Source organism: Eptesicus fuscus, chromosome 2 (assembly GCF_027574615.1).
Source record: "Eptesicus fuscus isolate TK198812 chromosome 2, DD_ASM_mEF_20220401, whole genome shotgun sequence".
Taxonomy (NCBI): domain Eukaryota; kingdom Metazoa; phylum Chordata; class Mammalia; order Chiroptera; family Vespertilionidae; genus Eptesicus; species Eptesicus fuscus.
Window position 1 is genome coordinate 75070175 of NC_072474.1, and position 25637 is coordinate 75095811.

Genomic DNA, 25637 nt, shown 5'->3' on the forward strand with positions numbered 1-25637 from the left:
AAGAGAAAGTGGCAATTTTCCTTTTAATTATTGAAATAATTGTCTAAATTCTTTACTTCCTCTTTTCAAAGTGAGTCTAAAAAATTGTAGGAGGATAAGACAAGAACCCAGTGTTTTCACTCCCTATCCCATAACCCCTTAAATTATTGTCTTTTCAGAAAACAATTGTCAGTTCAATGAATTAACAAGAATGTATTGCCCACTTTGGGCCAAGCAGTCTTTTAAGTGTTACTGTTGTAACAAGAAGAAAGGCAGAGAACATGGGCCCAGAAACAAGCCATAAAAAAGGCAGATGGGGTGGCAGATGATTTAGTGGGAGCTTGTGGATGCTCTCTTCTGATTATTTCTATTTTCTCAGTAAAATGGAATCAAGGTCATTAGCTGAGGGTGAGGTTGAAAGAGGAGTTATTGGAGATTTGAGAATAAAAGATATGAAATAGTTGTTTATTTCTCACACTAGGAGAAAGAGAGAGAGTAATAATTAGTATGATGACCAGAAAGCACTGAGGGCCAACACACGATTAATGGTCCTGCATTTAAAATGAGATTCATCAGCATAGTTGATCATTTTTCCCAACCACAGTTGTATAATCACAAAGTATCTAGAAAGTTGTATTTGGAGTTTTACTACATGATTATGACTGAGAGAGGATTATAGGAATGAGGGTATATGGCAGGGGATGAGTAGAATGAGGGACCATGGGATTTATCCTGGGTAAGTGAGCACTACCAGCATGAGGATGATGGGAGACAGTAAAACAATTATAAATGCCAGTGGGATTGAAGTCAGGGTACAAAGGCCGTGAGTTGGAAAGATGAGTGGTGGTAGTTGAAGAGTTGGATGATTAAAATTTAGATTATGGATAAATTAAAGCTGTTGAGAATAACAGTATAGAGAACATGAGTATGAGAGTGGACAGCTGAAGTAGAGAGAAGAACAAGGTCAGTGGCACAAATAATGAAGACAGGAAATAGAATAGACAAAATACAACAAAAGAGACAGCAACAAAGCAGTTTGGAAACTTGAAGGTAGTTGCTAAGGGGAGTGAGGGAGGCGGGGACACCTGTGAGAGGAACTGGCCCTTAAGGGAGGGAGAAAGCATTAGAGCATCCCAGTGAAAGATTCCCAGAAAAGGAAATGCCAGCAGCTGGGGAAAGGAAGTTAGAAATACAGAGGAAGGGGGACATTTTAGACAGGGGATATTGTAAGCAGAACAATGGTGGGTGAATGTAAGGGACAGAAGAGCACATGTGCGGGCAAGTACTATACATTAAGCCAAAGGTAGGTTAAACATAGCCAATGAAAGGCCCTTCTTTTAAAAATAAAAAATATATCATGCCCTCCCATATTTAAAATTGTCCATTGGGTTCCTATTCTCTTAGAATTAATAACACCTTGCCATGGACTTCAGTGGTCCCATGATTTGGTCCTTGCCTGTCTCTCTGGTTTAACCTTCTCTAGTCTTTGTTGGATCCATGGGGATCCAGTGACACTGGCCTCATTTCTTTCAGGAACGCAACAAGCTACTCCTTTTCCAGCTCTAGAAACTTGCTGCCATCTGGTTGTCCATTCCCAGTTCTTCTAAAAGTTCTTTCCTCATAATTCGTCTCTAAGATCAAATGGCCTCTCTTCAGGGATGACTTCCTGCTACCCAGTTAAGGACCCCACCACAGGCCTCCAGTCACTTTTTATTCATTAACTAGTAGCCCTGAGCACAAATCCGTGTGCTAGTAGCTCGCTGCCACTTGCCTCAGCTGGCCACCCCGCCCACCACCGCTGGTAGCTCTCCACCGCTCGTAGCTCACTGCTCTGCCCTCCTGTAGCTCTCCACTGCTTGTAGATCGGCCGTGACATTATGGCATCCCAGCAAATTTGCATATTTCTCTATTATTAGATTAGATGTATTTTATTTCCATGAGTGAAATTTCCATGGTTTATTTTCAGTTTCCTTCTACTAAACTACTTACCACAGGTTTTTTAGCAACAGAATCAGTTTTTAGCACATAATGGGATCTCGGTAAATATTTCTTGAATAAGTGAATACTAAGCTAAAGAGTTTATAGTCTCAGTAATGAGAAATATCTGAAGGTTTTTGAGCTAGAGATTCACATTATCAGAATTATATATTTGGTTTGATATGGGGTGGTGAACACACAATACAACATATAGATGATGCATTATAGAATTGTACACCTAAAACCTATGTAATTTTATTAACCAACCTATATCGTGCACTGGGGGGGCGGTCCCTCAGCCCAGCCCGCACCCTCTCACAGTCCGGGACCCCTTGAGGGATGTCCACCTGCTGGCTTAGGGCTGCTCCCCACCCTAAGCCGGCAGGCAGACATCCCCCAAGGGTCCTTAGCGCTGCTGCAGAGGCGGGAGAGGCTCCCGCCACCACCGCTGTGCTCGCCAGCAGTGAGTCCGGCTTCTGGCTGAGCAGCGCTCCCCCTATGGGAGCACACTGATCACCAGGGGGCAGCTTCTGCATTGAGCATCTGCCCCCTGGTGGTGAGTGTGCATCATAGCAACTGGTCATTCTGCTATTTGGTCTATTTGCATATTAGCCTTTTATTATATAGGATGTCCAATAAATTCAATAAAAATGTTTTTTTTAACAAAATGTATATTTAGAAGATAATTCTGGCAACAACATTGTAGAATGTATTTGAAGGGAAATTACCTGGAGATAAAGGATCTATTAAGGGCTATAGTGATTGTCCAGATAAAACACATTGAATGCCTGAGGTAGGTAGCATGGTGTTAGGAAAATGCACCAGGGTGTAAATAGGGAAGACAATTCAGGGAGTTGTGGAGAGGGAGCTATCATATGATTTGAAGGTTCAGAGAGAGTAACTGGAAAATTATAAATAATTTTATTCTTATTTTTGTTTTTTAAAATGTGATTAAAAATGAAAAAATATAAGGAGACAGGAATAAGATATGAACAGACTAAGGTATAAAGAGAGTGTTGTAATAAGAATGAGGCAGAAGAACCAAGTAGAAGAAAGAAAGAAAAAAAAAAAAAAGAAACCCATTATGGGATAGTAAAGGAAAAAAAAATTAGTGAAGATGTTGAAATTATAACATTTTTACATTGTTGATGTGAATATAAAATGGTGTAGACACTTTAGAAAAGTTTAACAATTTCTCTAAATGCTGAACATACATTTATCATTTGACCCAGAAATCCAACTCTCAGATATACATGCCAAAGAAATGAAAACACATGTCCATACAAAACTTAAACATGAATAGTCACAGCAGCATTTATAATAGCCAAAATGTAGTAACAATCCAAATGTCCATCAGTTGATGAATATATAAATAAAATGTAGTATATCCATAAAATAGAATATTATTTGGCAATAAAAGGCATGTAGTCTTAACTCCCATGATATCACATTGATGAAATTTGAAAATAGTATATTAAGTGAAAGAAGACAGGTAAAAAAGGCCACACATTAAATGACTCTATTCATAAGAAATGTCTCTAATAAACAAATCCATAGCAACATAAAGTACATTAGCAGTTGCTTAGGTTTGGGGGCAATAGAGAGTGACTATTAATGGGTATGGGTTTTCTATTTGGGACATAAAATGTTTGGAAATTGGTTTTGGTGATTGTTCTACAACTTTGAACATATTGAGCCATTGAATTGTATATATTTCACTCATTTTGTCAAACGAGTGAAATATATGGTATGTTAATTACATATCAATATAGACATTAAAGAAAGAAAGGAAAAGGAAGAGAGAAAAGGAAGGCAGAAAAAAAAAGGAAGAAATGAGACATCAAAAGGCTCTGGAAGCTCAAAAGTGAGTTTAATTAAAAGTAAAAGCTCCTGACAGTTATTGTTCACTGAGGCTGTCCAAGTCACCTAACTATCATTATCTTTCTCTTTGGCATTCATGTTACACCTCCAGAAGAATCAAATAGTCCTTTCTGGCTCAAGAAAGGCCTTATTTAATTTTCTTTTCACATTTCAAATTTTATTTTCTTAGATTAAAACTATTTCCCAACTGTCACATACAAGTGACAGTAGGACTTGCTCATTAGAAAACATTTGTAGCTAATACATTTTTGCATGTATTAACAGTCAAAACAAGCCCCATTTCCTTCTAAAGGTCAAAATTTGTTGTTAAATCACAGTAGGAAGCAAGATGATTGAGGGTAAGTGATGATTAATTGAAAACATTAGTAAGAAAGCAAGAAAATGTACCAATAAAACTGAAGCAATATTGGCCAAAGTGGGTGGGAAGTACTGCTTGGGATACTCACCTTATCTTCAATAGCCCAGGTCAATTATTTTTTATCCTCATGTGTTTTAGTTACCTCAATACTCTAAAATTTCCTTCAAGGAACAGCTTCTCATGGAACCTCACCATGTAAATTTGTATTAATGAACAGAGATTTGAAGAGTAACACTCCTGACCTTGATTATTTCCTTTTGAACTCTCACAACTAAAACACCAGTTATTTTAATTATGACATCAATCAACTTTTCACTTATGAAACATGTCTTCCTTATTTGCATAATGTGGGGTTAAAGAAACAAGACACACAGCTTATCAGAACATGAAACATAAAAGGAAGCACAAATGTTAATTTAATCTTATGCACAACTTTTAGTATTCCTACATCATAGATTTTATAAAAGTCTCATCATATCTGGTGATACAATTAAAGTAATCATTGTTATCATTGTTACTGCTATTATGAATAATAACATCCCCACCTCCTGATATTTTCATAACAACTTTTTTCCAGAGTTCTCTGTCTTTTCTAGGCAGTAGATTAAAACCCCAGCTACATGATTCACCCATCTCGTCTTATCTTAAATTTTATCATACCCATTGTTGTCCAGTAACTCTTTCCCAAGGATGCTCCAAAATATGCTCACCACATGATGGATACCTCTGAACTTTGTGATTGATTACTCTTGAAGGCTCTAGTGGTCCTTTCCCTAAGCTGTAAATCTCTTATCTGCTGGAATGCCCCTTGGAGATCATCAGGGCTTTGCTGGGCTCCCAAATTGCTTCCCAGTCTTGCATAGTTTGTACACAGTGTTGCCACTCAGATTCCAAGATCCTAGGCACAAGTTCCCTCCTCTTTCTTTCAAGAGCAGCACATCTACCATCCAGCACCCACTTTCCACCAACTCACCCCACCCCATTATGCATTCCTTGGTTATCATTTCTCTGCTGCTTTTGATAATAAAAATAATAAAATAAATAAAACTCCTATGTCCTCACCATGTTTTAGTTACTGTTCTAAGTGCTCTTACATATATTAACTCAATTGTCTCTGCAGAAGGTGCAATACCCATTAGATGGGTAATTTTAGCTCCATTTTATAGATAAGGAAGCTAAGGCATAAAGAAGTTGAATGACTGCCAATGTCCCACAGTAGGGAAGCTGGGATAGGAACTCATTTCAGCTGGATGCAGAACTCACACTCTTAACCACTATGCTGAACAACCTCTTTCATGTGGCCACTGCTGTGGCAAGAAGAAATCCTTTTATTCCTCATCCTTGACTCATTGAGTGACAACATTTGATAATATAAATAATTTTAAAAGCACCAGGGGGAAAAAAATAGATGTTAGGAGAGCTATCTAAGAGAAAAGGCCATGAAGATGTACCTTTATAAAGGTACACTGAAAAGAGCCAGAGGAGTTGATTCCATTCTGTTGCGGTCAAGAAGTACCTCCCCAGGAGACAGTCTGGGTAATGAGCCACTCAGAATTTACATAAAAGTAGGGGAGAGATTAAATAGAAGACACTTTTCAAAATGCTTCTCTTCTTTGTGAAAAATTTTCTAGACTGACCTGCTGAGTGGGTAGCTTTCATCACTGCTCATCTTTGCTTTGGCAGGAATACTTCAAAAGATGAGGTCACATATTTTTCTTTTGGTTGAATGTCAAAAGTTTCTCTCAGGCTGTATTTTCTTGTACTACAATAAACCTATTTAGTCATCTTGCTGGGATAGTCTGACCAAATTAAAAGCTTTGAATTGGAATGGTTAGGGGGAGAAAGAGGCCAAGAAAGAAAGAAAAGAGAATTGTCCTTTAACAACTTGTAAGTATAAAACTTGTATTCTATTCCAAGTAACTGCTAATCTTTCCCCTCCTGCTATGTTTGAAAAACTCATCTCTAGCAAAACTCTGATAAAAATAGTTCTTGTGTTGTAAATAATTTAGGGTTACCTACCACCTGAAGACACATTCTCTTATTTAGTGAACAAACATTTACCTAACATGTGTGAAGTGCAAGCTCCACCAATACAGAATAACCGCTGAAATCACACATTGAAATTAGTCAATGTGTAAGTTAAAATTATATTAGTACTAAAAACTGGGGAGAAAATAAAATCTTACTTTAATTTTTTTAAAACATCCAAGAATCCTATCTAAGAAAAGAGTAATATGCAAATTGACCGTATCTCTGCTACACCCACAAGCCATACCCACCAGCCAATCAGGAGCAAGTATGAAAATTAACCCAACCAAGATGGCTGCAGCCACAGGGTGAGCAAGAGGCTTGGGTTTCCCTGGCAATGGAGGAAGCCAAGCTTCCTGCACACCCTGGCCGGCCCAGGGCTCCCTCCACTGAAGGCTACAAAGTTTCAATTATAGAAGATAAATAAATCCCAACAAAAATAGCGGCAGCCACGAAGCTGGAGAGAGCAGGAGGCTTGAGTTGCCCTGGCGATGGAGGAAGCCAAGCATTCCGCCAGCCCTGGCCAGCCCAGGCCTCCGATGAAGGCTACAAAGTTTCAATTATAAAAGATAAATAAATCCCAGATACCAGGGCCTCCGCTTGGGTTTCTGGGGGCGTGGCCAGCCTGAAAACCACCACAGGCCCCATGCCTAGGCCGCCCTACACCCCAAGGGGACCCCCACCCTGATCCAGGACACCCTTCAAGGCAAACCAGCTGGCCCCCACCCATGCACCAGGCCTCTATCCTATCTAATAAAAGAACAATATGCAAATTGACCATCACTCCAACACACAAGATGGCTGCCCCCAGGTGGTCAAAGATGGCTGCCCCCATCTGGATACAAGATGGCCAACAGGGGAGGGCAGTTGGGAGGGATCAGGCCAGCAGGGGAGGACAGTTGTGAGTGATCATGCCAGCAGGGGAGGGCAGTTGAGAGGGACCAGGCCTGCAGGGAAGGGCAGTTGGGGGGACCCAGGCCTGAAGGGGAGAGCAGTTGCGGGGGGGAACAGGCATGCAGGGGAGGGCAGTTAGGGGTGACCAGGCCTGCAGGAGAGGGCAGTTAGGGGTGACCAGGCCTGCAGGAGAGGGCAGTTAGGGGCAATCAGGAAGGCAGGCAGGTGAGCAGTTGGGAGCCAGCAGTCCTGGATTGTGAGAGGGATGTCCGACTGCCCGTTTAGGCCCGATCCTACCAGGGATCGGGCCTAAACGGGCAGTCGGACATCCCTCGAGGGGTCCCAGATTGGAGAGGGTGCAGGCTGGGCTGAGGGACATCCCCCACCCCCATGCACGCATTTCGTGCACCGGGCCTCTAGTAAATATTATAAGTCATGGCTGCCTGGTTAAGGAAATAAATGTACATTTTTACTTATTATTCATATGTGGACCCCCAAAAAGAAAGATTCATTTAATGTAAAACTCGAAATGGAATTTATCTGCTGAGATGGATTCCCCTTAGTCAACCAGGGGTCCAAATCTTATAAATAATTAGAGCCCAACAGCCATTAGCTGGCAGGGGCTCCTTGTGTACTCCAAAAATGGGGAAGGACCTCAGATTGAACTCTCAGCTTCCTACACTATGCCCCACATGAGTCAACAAATGAGTCACATGAGGCAACCAATACAGGGGAAGCCCTGGTTTTGTCTTTCTATGAATTGAGACCTACCCCATCCAATTAGAACTGCACAATTTGGTACCTCATTTATATAAAATAGACCTGATTGGGAACCTGGGTGGGAACGTTCACTATAAATGGCCAGCAACTTCCACTCTGTCTCAGGGGAACACAATTTAAGTTGCTACCTGAATCTGTGTCTCCCGGGCTGCAGCTCCATTTGCTCAAATAATTGCTTTTTATTTTTTATTACAGCCTAAAATTAATTTTGGTTTACACATACCTAAGTCTGTGATTCAGTCACAATGTTTTGGGTGTTAGAAATAGAACAGTTCAGTGGGAAACTATATGCTTCTGAAGATGAGAACTTTGTTGCAAAACAAGCTCCCCCTTCAGTGATGATTTTTCCTGACCCAGAGAGAAGACAGTGAAAAAATGGGTCCAGCATTTTCAAGCTTTAAAAAATTATCACTATTTGCAGCCATTATCTCCTCCAAAGAGAAATAATTAGTTTTTCTTCAAGATTCTCTTAGAAATTCTCTGTGACTCTGGTAGCAATGTGTGTGCATTGTGCTCCTTCTCCTCTGTAAGACTATACCTTGCGAGGAGGCTATACTTAAGATGCTTTTTACATTCCCCTACTTTGTACAGGGTAATGCTCAATAAATTTCTACTAATTTAACTAATGGAAACATGCATTAAGCTTACCTCTATTCTTGTTCATAAACTCTACTTTCTCAAGTATGTCCTTGAGAAGTCCTTCTCCTTGCCTCATGTTTCCTTGTCTTTTTTTATGTTGTTCCCTCTGCCTGTGGTACATGTCATCCTTGCCAATTTCTACTCCTCAGCCTTCATGGCCAAGTTCAAAGGACAAATTCTTTAAGACAAAACTAACCCACTTACCTCTCATAGCAAAATCAACCCACTTACCTCTCTTGGGCATATTTCATTATGACATTTGTCATTTGTATTATAGTCATTACTTAATGTGTCTCTAAATAACACATTCTTGTAGATGGGAGACTATGTCTTATTCAATTTTTAATCTCAAGCAAAAAGTGTTTGGCAAAGAGAAGAAATCAGCAAATGTCAACTGAATGAGTTTATGATTGACCATGATCCTCTATTAATAAAGGTGATAAGCCCTAACCAGTTTGGCTCAGTGGATAGAGTGTCAACCTGCGGACTGAAGGGTCCTGGGTTTGATTCTACTCAAGGGCATGTACCTTGGCTGTGGGCTCAACCCTAATAGGGGGTGTGCAGGAGGCAGCTGATCAATGTTTCTCTCTCATAGATGTTTCTAACTCTTTATCCTTCTCCCTTCCTCTCTGTAAAAATCAATAAAATATATTAAAAAATAAAAATAAAGGTGATAAATATGTTCATTAGATTTTGTCTATGCCCCAGTGGGATCCTAGCTTTTCTAACAATACTTCAGATATCTGCAGATTGCTGCAAGTACTCTTGTCTTGCCATCAACCAAAGAGTAGCAGGCCAAAATAACTTTAGATCCTTTCAGAAATATAGCAGAACTCAAAATTAATGCTACCTGAGGTATTTATCAGGGTTTAGGTTATAATTCCTGAAGTAGGAAAATTGCTTCTAGATTCTTTGCCCAGATGCAAGGATACAGGAGCATCCCTACTCCTTCAAGATCATTGATGACAAAAGGCACACCTCAGTTATATCTTCAATTATTTAGCTAGGGCCTATATTTTCTACTTTAACACCACCAGCTATCAATCACAGAGAAGGCAATTCCTTCTTCTTTTCCATGTGTACTTGTAAGATAAAAAGAAATAGTATCTATAATTATCAGAACAATATTCCTGTCCAGTTTTCTAATTTGTTAGATCTCCCTGGACAATCCCTGATGGTCCCCTTCTAACCTGCCTTGATTCTATAAGTGTTCAGGTTTAGTATTAAGTGTGGGCTCTGAGCCTGAGATGGGGGAAGCGCTTTGTCACATTTTCCTGTTTCCACAAAACTTTGACAAATATCAGTCATTTGCACATCACTTTTTACTTTTTCTCATGTTTGCATGCTACTGGTACTATTATTATCTTAATATTTTCTTTAAATTGATTCATTATTTACTCAAATAAATATGGCCTTATTATACACAATGTTATCTATAAAAAATCACAGGTTTGAATCTTAGAATCCTACTAGAGGCGTGCTGCATGGATTCATGCACTGGTGGAGGCCGTGGCCTGTGGGGATTGGCCTGCTGTGGGAGTACCACTCATCCCAGTCAGCCAATTGGCTATGGATCTGCCCTCTGAGTGGCTGCTCCTACTGTGGGAATGCACTGACCACCATGGGGCAGCTCCTGCTTTGAGTGTCTGCCCCCTGGTGGTCAGTGCACGTCATAGTGACTGGTTGACCGGTCGTCCTGGTCATTCTACCATTCTGTCACTGGGCTTTTATATATAGAGATGAAATGGTTATTCATTATATACCCCCAGTGGTTCTCATGCCATGAAGTTTCTGGATCCAAAGTCCTGAACTATCACTATTTATTTGTTTGTTCATTATGTCGATGATTTCTTTTTGTGTCGTTTATTATTTCTCCTTATTGTTCTTTTCTGTTTTCTTTTACATGTCCTGTTTTAGATGTTCTTTGTATGCATTACAGATTACTTCTTTTATAAATGGAGATTATAGGTTTATGTACAGATGTGTGCAAAGAGCCCTAACAGACCAAGTCTGTATTCTAGCTCCTCCAGTTTTCAGTAGTCACTCAGAACCTCTGTGTGTTCATGCTAGAATGAGAGAAGTGGCCCATTTGCCCTCACTCTTTGAGGATCATTGTGATTTGAGGCACATGAACCCAATATATGATATTAGTACATTTACAAAGAAAAACTATTTCAGAAAATCTAGGTAATGAACTGGGGAATATATAAAAAAGTAGTCATTCTAGTGTAATTCTGACTTTTTAAGATCAAAATATAAAGTTAATCATCAGTGAGTTTTTATTGACAGTATTTTTTCTAATTTTATATTTTTAATATATTTTATTGATTTTTACAGAGAGGAAGGGAGAGGGATAGATAGTGAGAAACACTGATGAGAGAAAAACATCATTAGCTGCCTCCTGCACAGCCCCTACTGGGAATGTGCCTGCAACCAAGGTACATGTCCTTGACCAGAATCAAACCTGGGACCCCTCAGTCTGCAGGCCAATGCTCTATCCACTGAGCCAAACTGGTTAGGGCTTTTTCTAATTTTTTATAAAAAACATATTCAAATGTTACTAAGTATAATATGAGCTAACCATGAATTCTAGAGTAAAAAAAAAACCAAAAACATTCTAAACAAATGGAAGAACATACCATGTTCATGGATTGGTAAAATCAACATCATTAAAATTTCCATACTACCCAAAGCAATTTATAGATTTAATGTAATCCCCATTATAATACCAACAGCATATTTCAAAGACCTAGAACAAACTTTCCAAAAATCCATCTGAAATAAAAAAAAGACCCCGAATAGCCACAGCAAGTCTGAGAAAGAAGACCAAAGTTGGAAGGATCCCAATACCAGATATTAAACTATATTACCAAGCCAGGGTTCTCAAAACTGCCTGGTACTGGCACAAGAACAGATATATAGACCAATGGAACAGAACAGAGAACCCAGAAATTGGTTCTATTATACACAAGCCACTATGCTCAATCAATATTTGACAAAGGAGGCAAAAGCATACAATGGAGTCAAGACAGTCTCTTCAATAAATGGTGCTGGGAAATTTGGTCAGATACATGCAAAAAAATGAAACTAGATCACCAACTTACACCATACACAAAAACAAACTCTAAATGGTTAAAGTACTGAAATGTAAGATGGGAAACCATAAAAACCTTAGAAGACTCCATAGGCAGCAAAATATCAGACATATATCAAAGCAATATCTTTACTGATACAGCTCCTAGAGCAATGGAAACTAAGCAGAAAATAAATAAGTGGGACTACATAAAAAAAAAAAAAACAAGCTTCTGCACAGCAAAAGAAACCAACAAAACAACAAGAAAGCCCACTGTATGGGAGAACATATTTGCCAATGCTATTTCAGATAAGGGTTTAATCTCCAAAATTTACAGGGAACTCATACAACTTAACAAAAGGAAGATAAACAATCCAATCAAAAAATGGGCACAGGACCTAAATAGACACTTTTCAAAAGAGGACATTCAGAAGGCCAAGAGACATATGAAAACATGCTCAAAGTCACTAATCATCCGAGAGATGCAAATCAAAATGACAATGTGGTACCATCTCACACCTGTCAGAATGACTATCATCAATGAATCAACAAATGACAAGTGTTGGAGAGGATGCAGAGAAAAGGAACCTTCATGCACTGCAGGTGGGAATGCAGACTGGTGCAGCCACTGTGAAAAACAGTATGGAGTTTCCATCAAAAGTTAAAAATGGAACTCCAATTTGATCCAGTAATCCTACTTCTAGGACTATATCCCAAGAAAACAGAAACACCAATCAGAAAAGATATATGAACCCCTATGCTCATAGCAGCACAATTTACAATAGCTAAGATTTTGAAACAGCCTAAGTGCCCATCAGCAGATGAGTGGATTAGAAAACTATGGTACATCTACACAATGGAATACTACGCTGCTATAAAAAAGAAGGAACTTTTACCATTTGCAACAGCATGGATGGAACTGGAGAGCATTATGCTAAGCAAAATAAGCCAGTTGGAGAAAGAAAATATCACATGATCTCACTCAAATGTGGGATATAATGATCAACATAAACTGACGAACCAAAATGGATCCAGAGACAAGGTGGCACTGAGCAGACTGTCCAACCTCAGGGAGAAGGCAGGGGTCAAACAAAGGACTTGTCTGCATGCATATTAGCATGACCAATGGACACAGACCCTGGGGCAGTGGGGGCTTGCCCTCGGGGGTGGGAGTGGCCAGGGGGCGTTAATTGGGAAAAAAGGAGACATGTAATACTTTAAACAATTAAAAAAATTAAAGTAATTACTCATGAAAAAAATAAACAAGAACAAAAAAACACATTCTATGCCAAAACTATGTGAAATTGAGATTCTAGTCTTTAAGTTCTGTTTGTTTTTAATATATAACTCTCTCTTTCAAAAGGCCACCTATACGAGGCAGAAGAACAAATTCCTTGAAACCATGGATGATTGCCCTTATTGTTGCAGCTGTTGTGTTGGTTCTAGCAATAATCATCGGTCTCCTTGTTTATTTTTTGGCATTTGGTAAGAATCTATCTCATTGTGTTTTTTTTTAATTTTAAATATCCACTCACTTATTTCAAAACCTTAATATTTTTAAATATTTTAGAATACAATTTTCATTGCAACAATCATTTGCTTAAATGTATACATACTTTGCATAATGTAATGTTGATTTGCATAAATTTATCTACCTTTCGGAAATTATAATCTTTTATGTATAAAAATGCTTCTAGCATTTAAAATTTGACTTGGTTCATGTAATACTATTTCTTGACCAATGCCATAGATTTATATCCTATGTTATTGTATGATTTAATATTCTCAATATGATTTATTGAGAATAAAAAATGATTTTAGTAGCAATTCTAAATTCAAGGTCAACTTGTGTCAGGACACAACTGAAAATTACACGACTAAGAGATTGTGCAATCTCCAAAAAGGAAGAGAGAATTATTGGCCACAGCTATTGAGTTAATTCTCAGGAGTTCATCAATTATGGGATATTTTTGCATGCCATTCCCTTTATTTCCATTATTTTTGTAGCTCATATGAACTAAAGAGAAACCATGCATATTTGTTCTCCCTTCTAGGTCAGAAAAAGTTGCACTATTTCCAGACCTCCTTCCAGATCCCCAGTATTGAGTATAATCCTGATTTTTCAGTAGAGCACTCAAAAGTTAGGACTGACCTGAAACAAAAAATCAATGATGAGGTAAGTCTAAGTTTTGCTTGTATCATTTCTACCTGAAAATACTGTTAGGGGGAAAGAGGTTAAAATAAAGTAAGAGGTGAGTTGAGAACACACAAAATTACATCTATGTTAGGTTTGCCAGATAAAACACAGAATGCCCAGATAAATTTTAATTTCATATCTTCCTGAAAATATACTTCATTCAATATTTTCAACATGCTGATACTAAAAAGCATTTATTATTTATCTGAAATTAAAGTTTAACTGTATTTTTATTTGCTACTCCTGGCAACTCTAACCAACATTGTCTCAGGTACACTGGAGAAAGGATGATTGCACCAAAGACTGAACAACGCAAGCTAAACAAAAAGAAAAAAAATTAGCTGAAGTACAAAAAAATAGCGTATTTGGAAATATAATTCAATCATTCAGGCACAAACAACATTACCATGTAACATTTATTACACACCTACAGTGTGTATGATCCTAATACATTTCCCATTAGGCAATTATATTGAACATTTGTTCCTAAAAGTAGAGCACAGAAACACATAGACTTCCACTGAAGTTTTCAGTTTATATACAGCTTCTACTGAGCCAAGCATTGGCCAAAGATAAAAGATCATTCTTGCCAGCTTCAGAAATATTTCTTTAGCCATTTCCCAACCAAAAGCAGAAGGTGATGAAATGAATTGAAATATGCAACTAAGTGGCATTGGCAGGGTATTGAATATTTTATTACAGGAATAAATATGTTGAATTGGAGACAGTCTAAGCTTTGAAGTCAGAATATCTATGTTCAATAGGCTTCTCAACTTTGGGAAGCTACTTGACGCCTCAAGGTTTCCACTTTTGAAATAACGATAATTACACCCACCTCTGAGTTATTCTGAGAATCAGTTTATGTTGCAAATAAAAAGTATGAAAAACAATGTCTGAATGAATGTTAATACCTGTTTCTTGTGTTCTCATGGAACTTTTCACACACCTCTGCTAGAGCACTTACTGCCTTGTGACATTATTATTATTTTATATGTTTAGGTCTCTCTGGATTTGTGAAGGGCTAAATCGACTTATTCTTATAATTCTGGTGCCTGTCACAGTGTCTGCCACATGGTAGGATCATAAAAATACTCATCAAACAAATGACCAGTGGATAAAGATTTTACTAGTAGTGGCCCTGTCCTCTAGAATACAAATGGTGACTACATAGGAGAAGTATCATAATTGAGAAGTACAGTACAGAAGTATGGTAATTTAGACCAGGAGTTGGCAATTTTTTTTGTACAAAGCCAGATAGTAAATTTTCAGCTGTGCAGGCCATACAGTCCCTTTGAAGCAATTCAGATCTGTCTTTGTAGTGCTACTGCACCAGACACAATACGTCAGCCAAGCAGTGTGGCTGTAGCCAAGGAAAAATTAATTCTGGATGCTGAAAGTTAAATTTTGTAAAAATTTTTAGCGGTCACAAAACGTTACTATTTTTATGATTTTTCTCAACTATTAAAATAATGTGAAGACCACTCTTAGATGATGGGCCCACAAAAATGAGTGGCTGGCTAGATTTTTTCTATCTTTATATATATATAAAGCCAGCAACCGGAATGCCGGAACAACCAGAACAACCTGTTGCTATGACACTCACTGCAGCCAGCCAAACTGCCAGATCAGGGGCGGAGCTGACCTGCCAACCTCCCATGGCCCCTCCCCCCCAGCCAGCCCTGCCCCCAAACAGCTTCCCCCACCCTAATAGGGAGCAAGGCCAGCCGGCCAACCTCCCATGTCCCCTCTCCCTGCTGGTCCTGCCAGGATTGGGGTGGGCAGGCCTACCCCACCCGTGCATGAATTCTAGTAGGCTATAATTTGCTGATCCCTGATTTCTTTATTTATTTTAATTTTTTTATTGTTTAAAATATTACATATATTAGTAAATATATCTCCTTTTTCCCCCCATTGACCTTCCCCCAGCCTACCCTACCCTCTGTCACATGCCCTTATCCCACCTGTGTCCCAGTGTCTTGTGTCCATTGGTGTGCTTATATACATGCATACAAGTCCTTTGGTTGATCTATTTCCCTCCATCCCCAACACTCCCCAGCCTTCCCGCTGTAATTTGACAGTCTGTTGGGTGCTTTACTGCCTCTGTATCTATCTTTTCATTCATCAGGTTATAATATTCTTTATTTTCCATAAATGAGTGAGATCATGTGGTATTTTTCTTTCATTGCCTGGCTTATTTCACTTAACGTAATGCTCTCCAGGTCCATCCATGCTGATGCAAATGGTAAGAATTCCTTCTTTTTTATAGCAGCGTAGTATTACATTGTGTAGATGTACCATAGTTTTCTAATCCACTCATCTGTTGATGGGCATTTAGGCTGTTTCCAAATCGTAGCTAGGGTGAATTGTGCTGCTATGAACATAGGGGTGCATATATCCTTTCTGATTCGTGTTTCTAGTTTCTTGGGATATAATCCTGGAAGTGGGATCACTAGGTCAAATGGGAACTCCATTTTTAGTTTTCTGAGGAAACTCCATACTGTTCTCCACAGTGGCTGCACCAGTCTGCATTCCCACCAGAAGAGCATGAGGGTTCCTTTTTCTCCGCATCCTCGCCAACACTTGTCATTTGTTGATTAGTTGATGGTTGCCTTTCTGACAGGTGTGAGATGGTACCACATTGTCGTTTTGATTTGCATCTCTCGGATAATTAGTTACTTGGAGCATGTTTTCATATGTCTCTTGGCCTTCCTTCTATCTTCTTTCAAAAAGTATCTATTTAGGTCCGTTGCCTATTTTTTTATTAGATCATTTATCTTCCTTTTATTAAGTTGTATAAATTCCATGTACATGTTGGAGATTAAACTTTTATCAGTGATAACATTTGCAAATATGTTCTCCCATACAGTGGGCTTTCTTGTTGTTTTGTTGATGGTTTCTTTTGCTGTGAAAAAGCTTTTTATTTTGATGTAGTTCCATTTGTTTATTTTCTCTTTAGCTTCCATTGCCCTAGGAGCGGTATCGGTGAAGAAATTGCTTCGGCATATGTCTGAGATTTCTCTGCCTGTGGATTCTTCTAGTATTTTATGGTTTCCCATCTTATGTTTAAGTCCTGTATCCATTTTGAGTTAATTTTTGTGTATGGTGTAAGTTGGTGATCTAGTTTCATTTTTTTGCATGTATCTGTCCAATTTTCCCAACACCATTTTTTGAAGAGACTGTCTTGACTCCATTGTATGTTCATGCCTCCTTTGTCAAATATTAATTGAGCATAGTGGTTTGGGTTGATATCTGGATTCTCTATTCTAGTCCATTGGTCTATATGTCTGTTCTTGTGCCAGTACTAGGCTGTTTTGAGAACAGTGGCTTTTAAATCTGGTATTGAGATCCCACTTACTTTGTTCTTCTTTCTCAGGATTTCTGTGGCTAATCGGGGTCTTTTTTTATTCCAGATGTATTTTTGGAGAGTTCTTTTAGGTCTGTGGTATTTTAATGGGGAGTGGATTGAATCTATAGATTGCTTTGGGTAGTATGGACATTTTAATGATGTTGATTCTACCAATCCATGAACATGGTATGTTCTTCCATCTGTTTACATCTTCCTCTATCTTTTTTCAGTGTCCTGTAGTTTTCTGAATATAGGTCTTTTACCTCCTTAGTTAAGTTTATTCCTAGGTATCTTAATTTTTTGGTGCGATGGTAAATGGGGTAGCTTTTTTAGTCTCTCTTTCTGTAAGTTCACTATTGGTGTATAGAAATGCCATAGGTTTCTTGACATTAATTTTGTATTCTGCTACATTGCTGAATTCATTTATTAAGTCTATTAGTTTTTTGATGGAGTCTTTCAGGTTTTTTATGTACAATATTATATCAACTGCAAATAAGGACAGTTTTACTTCTTTTCCAATTTGGATGCCTCTTATTTCTTCTTCTTGTCTAATTGTAATGGCTAATACTTCCAGTACTATGCCGAACAGGCGTGGTGAGAATGGGCATCCCTGTCGTGTTCCTGTTCTTGTGGGAAATGGTTTTAGATTTTTGCCCATTGAGTATGATGTTAGCTGTGGGTTTATCATATATCGCTTTTATTATGTTGAGGTATGATCCCTCTATTCCCACCTTGTTGAGAGTTTTTATCAAGAAAGGGTGTTGGATTTTGTCAAATGCTTTTTCTGCATCAATTGATATGACTATGTGATTTTTATCTCTCAGTTTGTTTATGTGATGTATCACGTTTATTGATTTGTGGATATTGTACCATCCTTGCATTCCTGGGATAAATCCTACTTGGTCATGGTGTATGATCTTTCTGATATATTGCTGGAGCCTGATTTGCTAGAATTTTGTTGAGGATTTTGGCATCTATGTTCATAAGGGATATTGGCCTGTAATTCTCTTTCATTGTGTTGTCTTTATCTGATTTTGGGATTATGGTAATGCTGGCTTCATAGAATGAGCTTGGAAGTGTTTCTTCCTCTTGAATTTTTTGGAATAGTCTGAGGAGGATAGGTTTTAGTTCTTCCTTGAATGTTTGGTAAAACTCCCCTGTGAAGCCATCTGGCCCCGGGCTTTTGTTTGGAAGCTTTTTGATGACTGCTTCAATTTCTTCCATAGTTATTGGACTATTGAGATGTTTAGATTCTTCCAGATTGAGTTTTGGAAGGTTATATTTTTCTAGGAATATGTCCATTACCTCCAGGTTGTCCAGTTTGTTGGAATAGAGTTGTTCATAGTATATTTTAACAATCCTTTATATTTCGGTGGGGTCTGTTGTTATTTCTACTCCTTCATTTCTGATTTTGTTTATTTGGGTCCTCTCTCTTTGCTTCTTGGTGAGCCTGGCTAGAGGTTCATCAATCTTGTTTATCCTTTCAAAGAACGAGCTCTTGGTTTTGTTGATCTTTTGTATTTTTCCTTTTTTTTTTTGGTCTCAATGTCATTTATCTCTGCTCTGATCTTTATTATTTCCTTCCTTCTGCTTACACTGTGATTTTCTTGTTGCTCTCTTTCTAACTCTTTGAGTTGTAGGATTAGGTAATTTATTACCATTGTTTCTTGTTGTTTGCAGTAGGCTTGTAGAGCTATGAACTTCCCTCTCAAGAATGCTTTTGCTGTGTCCCATAGATTTTGGATTGTTGTATTTTCATTGTCATTTGTTGCCATGATGTTTTTTATTTCTTCTTTGATCTCTCTGGTAATCCAGTCATTGTTTAATAGCATGCTGTTTAGTCTCCATGTGTTTAATTTTTGGGGATTGTTTTTATTGTAGTTAATTTCCAGTTTTATGCCACTGTGATCTGAGAAGATGCTTGATATGATTTCTATCTTCTTGAATTTGAAGAGACTTTGCCTATGTCCCAACATATGGTTTATCTTTGAAAATGACCCATGTGCACTTGAGAAGAATGTATATTCTGTGACTTTGGGGTGAAATGTTCTGAAGATGTCAATTAATTCCATCTGGTCTAGTGAGTCATTTAGGATTGATGTTTGCTGATTTTTTGTTTAGAGGATTTGTCCAATGGTGATAGTGGCGTATTAAAGTCTCCTACTATGATTGTATTGCTGTCAATCTCTCCCTTGATATCCTCCAGGAGTTTTTTTATGTATTTGGGTGCTCCTGTATTGGGTGCGTATATGTTTACCAGAGTTATTTCTTCTTGTTGGATTGCTCCCTTTAGTATTATGAAGTGGCCTTCCTTATCTCTTGTTATGTCCTTCACTTTGAGATCTAATTTGTCAGATATAAGTATTGCTACCCCAGCTTTTTTTTTCATTTCATTTAGCCTGGAAGACCTTTTTTCATCCCTTCACTCTTAGTCTGTGTGCGTCTTTTTTTCTGAGGTGGGTTTCTTATAGACAGCAGATACATGGAACGTGTTTTCTTATCCAATCCGTTACCCTATGTCTTTTGATTGGTGTATTTAATCCATTTACATTTAAAGTTATTATTGATAGGTGCTTATTTGTCGCCATTTTTATTCTTTACCTCTGTGTTCCTTTTTCACTTCCTATTTCTTTTTTTTACAGCAGACTCTTTAGCATTTCTTGCATTGCTGGTTTGGTGGTAATAAATTCCCTTAGTCCTTTTTTGTCTGTGAAGCTCCTAATTTCACCTTCAATTTTGATTGATAGCCTTGCTGGGTACAGTATTCTTGGATTCAGACCCTTCCTTTGCATGTCTTTGTATATTTTATTCCATTCCCTTCTGGCCTGATGAGTTTTTATTGAGAAATCAGTCGCTAGTCTGATGGGGGTTCCTTTGTAGGTAACTTTCTGTCTCTCTCTGGCTGCTTTTAAGATTCTTACTTTGTCGTTGGTGTTTGCCAATTTAATTATAATGTGCCTTGGCATCGGTCTTTTAGGGTTCATTTTGCTTGGGACTCTGTGAGCTTCTTGGATTTGTATGAGTTTTTTCTTCCCTATATCAGGGAAGTTTTCTGTCATCATTTCTTCAAACAGGTTTTCTATTCCTTGCTCAGTTTCCTCTTCTTCTGGAATACCTATTATGCGGATGTTGTTTTGTTTCGTGTTGTCCCCAAGTTCTCTTAGGCTCTCCTCCTGCTTTTAAATTTTTTTTTCTAGAAGCTGCTCTACTTGGGTATTTTTTCCTACCTTGTCTTCTAGCTCACTAATGCAGTCCTCTGCTTCTTCTAGTCTACTCTTGATGCTTTCTATTGAGTTCTTTACAGCAGCGATGTCATTTTTCATTTCTTCTTGGTTCTTCTTCATTTCCTCTTGGTTCTTACTCATATTGTTGAATTTGTCTTCCATTCTTTTCAGCCACCTTATGACCATTTCTCTGAATTCTTTCTCTGGCAGGTTGCTTGCCTCCATTTCATTTACTTCCTTTTCTGGTGATGGCTGCTTTTCTTTCATATGCGGGCTATTTCTTTGTCTCCCCATGGTCTCTCTTCTCTGGGTGTCTGGTTATGTAGTTCTCTCTCTCCTTTCCATGGTGGAGTGTAGAGCTCCTCTGAATCTGCGTGTTTGTGCCAATTGGGGACTGGTGCTCTGGGGTTCGCAGCTGTTCTGTGGGTGCTGCAGTTGTAGATTTTCAGGCTTCCGATATCATCCACTTTCCCCTTCAAGATGGCGTGGTCTCCGCGTCCAAGCCGGTTGCTCTGGGAGGGAACCCAGCAGCAGTGGGAGCTGCCTGGTCAGGGGAGCCCCATCCAGCAGTCCCCCACTGTCTCCTGGAGTATAGCTGTCCCTCAACTCACCAACAAACACTCCCTGTGCAACCCTCAGCTGTTCTTTCTATCTGTTCCAGGACAAGGCTTGGGACATGTCTGTCTATTCCACCACCATTTTTTCCTCCCCTCGCTGATTCCTGATTTAAACTGTAATTTACAGTTCTAGGAAACATTATCCCAGAAGAAATTACTAAAATTAGTACCTAAAATGAAATTTAGAAATGTCTTTTGAAGTTCAATAATCTAGACTGTTTATATTCTCAATTGCCATGGGCAATAACATGGTTCACAAAGCTATGACTTAAAGGAAACAACAACAAAATAATGAAATAGAAAAGAGAATGAAAATAGGCAGAGAAACTATAATAAAATTTATAAAAATCTATGTAGAAATCTGGAAGTACATATGCCCCAAATGAAAATAACAGGTTCTCTGCAGTGATTTAGAAATTATTTTAATTCTTTTCATTATGCTTTGCTGTTTTGCTAGCTTTTTATAACGTTTTACAATGAATATGTATTAGGTATTTTCATATAAATGTACATGTGTGTATATAAAACTATATCCTTAGAAAACAAATTTTCTATTATTGTTAAAGGAAAACACATGGCCATTGTTTTTCTTAATAACTTGAATTTTCTTCTTTTTAATAACTGTTGATTTTTCAATAACTTTATGCATACCATCCTGTCTAATAGGATATGATATGGTGCCTTACCAGAGGAAATTTCATAAATGAAATCAGACAAGTAAAAAGCACTTGTTCAGCACATGCCTAGTTTCACATTTTGGCAGCTCTTCTCTTCTGATTTGAGGAAATAATTATTGAGACTCAGGTTCACGTAAGATTTGGCACATGATCTGTCATTTTTTTCTGAAAAGCCAGATTGAGGAATCAATATTAATGAATAGGTTAGTGCAACCACAGATTCTGTAACAATCTGTGGTTTTAGTAAGAAATAATTTCTTCTAGGAATTAATATTACACAGAAATTATCCCACAAAAGTCTAAAATGACACGCAAATCAGTCTTATTCTGTTATTATTTCATGATTTTTTTCTTGCTGAGTATATTCATTTTAAAGAAGTACCCAAAAATATATATTCTTTTCCTCTCCCCCATTTATCACAGAATCAAGATATGGCCTAAAAAGTTTCATAAAAGCCTAAAAGACTGATTCTTTAATCACCTCCTTGAGGATGATAACTGACCTTGAATGACAGAGGATTTTAAGTCCTTACATTGCAAGTTTTCAAAGAACTTCAGTCTTTGTACCTCCAAGTCTGTGCATATTTTATATTGGCTGTTGAAACAGCTAGCTTCATTCAACTCTACATCAGCCATCTTTAACCATGTGACAATTTGTTTAAATATCACCATCTAATTACCTGGAAGATCTTTCTGATAACAGGATTATGCCCAATGAGCTTTCTGGGTGGGGATAGGTATAAAACAACACAGAATTAAATGCTATTTGAATCACTGCATGTTTTATAGAAACTTTTTTGTATTATATTGAAATGTGTGAAATTTATATTTAACAAAGTTCTATGCTGTGTGTGTTTTTTTTCTTTTCTCAGATAGATAAGATATTTCGAAATTCCAGTTTAAATCATCATTACATCGAGTCTCATGTTGTCAACTTTAGGTAATCATAACTAATCAATTTGTACAATGAAAAGGCAATTTTGTTTTATTTAATAATTCTTCATTTATTTGCTTTGTTGACAGGATATAAAAATCTTAGATAGCTCAGCTGGCATGGCTCAGTGGTTGAGTGTCGACCTATGAAACAGGAAGTCACGGTTTGATTCCCAGTCAGGGCACATTCCTGGGTTTTGGGCTTGATCCCTAGTAGTGGATGTGCAGGAGGCAGCCAATCAATGATTCTCTCTCATCATTGATGTTTCTATTCTCTCTCCCTCTCCCTTCCTCTCTGAAATAAAAAAAAATATATTTTTTAAAAATCTTAGACATACCAAGAGCAAAAATAATTTCATTACTACATTTAATTCTTATTCCTCTTCTACAGAGTACCTATAGGGGGCACTTTCTTGACTTGGGTAGAGATTAAATACATTCTTCTGCTTGTTCTTTTAAAGACTTGCATTTCAGCCCTGGCCGAATGGCTCAGTTGGTTGAGCATGGTCCAGTTGGTTGAGCATGTTCCTGTGCACCGAAGGGTCACTGGTTTGATTCCCCATCCGGGCACATACCCAGATTTTGGGTTTCATCCCCCCATTAGGGTGAGTACAGGAGGCAACCAATGGATGTTTCTCTCTCACATCAATGTTTCTCTCTTTCTCCCCTGTACCTTTCTCTCTCTTAAAAAAAAATTAATAAAAACATATTTTGGGCAGAAAAAAGGTTGTGGGTCTTATCTGGTAGGGCACTTACCTAGGTTGTGAGTTCAATCCCCAGATGGGGCATGTGCAGGAGGCAACCTATTGATGTTTCTCTCACATCGATATTTCTCTCTCTCACACACACACTTCCTTACTGTCTCTATAAAAACCAATGAAAACATATCCATGCATGAGGATTTAAAAAAAAAAAAAAAGACTTGCCCTTCAGTTAAAGATTCCCACAATCATTAAATACTTTTACTTAATTTTTAAAAATATATTTTTATTGATTTCAGAGAAGAAGGGAGAGGGAGAGAGAAATAGAAACATCAATGATGAGAGAGAATCATGGATCAGCTTCCTCCTGCACACACCCTACTGGGGATCGAGCCTGCAACCTGGGCATATTCCCTGACCGGAAATCGAACATGTGACCTTTTGATTCCTGGGTCGAGGCTCAACTGCTGAGTCACACCTGGCTGGGCTTAATTTTTAAATTTTACTTAAATTTTAAACATAAACATATATGAATTTTTAAAAATCAAGAAAAAATATATGTTGACAGAGTTGATGGATTTAACAAGTACTTTTGATTTATTTTTCCAGAAAAAAAATTCCAAAACTCTAGAATTTTACTCTCCCCTCCCTGAATATGATCAAATTTTACAAGCAGGGAATAATTTATGTATTAACACTAAATGATAAAAGAAAGGGAAAATCTATGATAATAAAATGTATAAAATATTTATATTTATGTTGTATTTTTAAGATATAAGTAATATTTAAATAATAAGGTATAAAATAATAATTATGGCTATGACTTCATTTATTTATTCTGGTGTTTTTGTTTTCCAGGTCAAGTGATAATGGATTAAAAACAGATGTATTGCTTAAATTTCACTTTATTTCTAACAATGCAGAAACAGTAAAAAGTCAAGCTGTTAACATTTTGCATCAGAAGTTAAAATTAAACCAAAGCTTCTTAAAGATAGATACTTCATTGCCTTATCTTAAAGGTAAGAAATACCACTTTTCTCTCCTTGCTATAGTTCACAATTTTACTATCTTCTCATCTACAGATAAAGGATCTTTATTTCACTATAAAATAAAACTGCTTTTCATGTTTATGTTTCTCATTTACTTGATAATAAGCAAAAGCCCAATCAACACCAAAATATTCCTTTGGTTAATATGGAAATAATTATGACAGAATAATTATATAATAACACAAATATAATAGTATTTCCTCATTTTTTGAAAGAGAGATATTAGTATAATTGTTTGAATTAATTAAACATGGATAAGATTTTTTTTAAAATACCTGCACTCTGCTACTGTGCCATGACAAGACTCCCTTGTGTTACTTCTTTATAACCACACCCAAACCCTCTGCCCATCTCTAGCCCTTGGCAACCCTAATCCATTCTCCATCTATGTAATTATATTATTTCATGAATGTTACATAAATGGAATCATACACTTTATATCCTTTAGAGATTATTATTATTGGCAAAACCTAATTCTAAGGGACTTAGTCTAATAAACTCCTTACCCATAGTTATCTGCAGATGCATTCTATGTTCCCGGTTAGAGTCTGACCTACATTAAAGACTCCTTAATTTGCAGGTTTACTGAAATTTTACACAGCTTTCATTGTAACAAAATGTGGGTCTAGATTGCTCATTATGCTATCTGGCACAAGGTAGAATTCATGTAATTGTGGGGAACAACTGAGCATGCTTTGTTTTCTATTTTACTTCATTAAAAAAATGACTAACATATTTGAGGATTTGTTAGGATATTGGTGGATTTTGATTCCACAGGGAGCATCTGTGGACCAACCCTAGATGCCAGCTGTCTAAGACTCTTGAATGGCTTTACTGTAACACTACTGTGTGAATGAGGATGGAGGAGAATGCTGTCCAAACATATTAGTATATATGTAAAAGTGGTCTTAGATTCTCTTCAGTTTCACTTATATTTTAATAAATTGGCATGGTATTAATTAATTAGATGTTATCTGCCTTCATGACAAACAATATCATCCTCTCTGCCAATATTTTTATAACCATTAACCAGTATTTTCCTGGAGTCCACATATAGTAGTCAGAGGAAAGTTTAATTTATATCTAAACCTCCCCTTTTCATAGGATTTTATTCTACTGCCTTTAAATTAAGTATTTCCTGACTAATTCAGTTTCTTCCAAATAGAAATATTCATGTCATGGGTACAGTGTTTTAAATGATAATTGTTCCATTGCTGAGCAATTATCTTGTATTTTTTCCAGATATAAATGAAATTCAAGCAGAGCACATTCTGAACAGCGGTA

The 25637-nt window shown here is 37.6% G+C and overlaps 1 protein-coding gene across 1 annotated transcript in view; it reads left to right on the forward strand.

The window, feature by feature from the left end:
- Positions 1-734: 734 nt before the first annotated feature.
- The window catches only part of LOC114228768 (transmembrane protease serine 11G-like), a 32595-nt gene continuing 7692 nt past the window's right edge, over positions 735-25637 (forward strand). The window contains exons 1-6 of the mRNA XM_054722196.1: positions 735-802; positions 12973-13094; positions 13664-13785; positions 22543-22610; positions 24163-24323; positions 25596-25634. Of these exons, the coding sequence (XP_054578171.1) occupies positions 735-802; positions 12973-13094; positions 13664-13785; positions 22543-22610; positions 24163-24323; positions 25596-25634 (580 nt within the window). The remainder of the gene's footprint in view (positions 803-12972; positions 13095-13663; positions 13786-22542; positions 22611-24162; positions 24324-25595; positions 25635-25637) is intronic.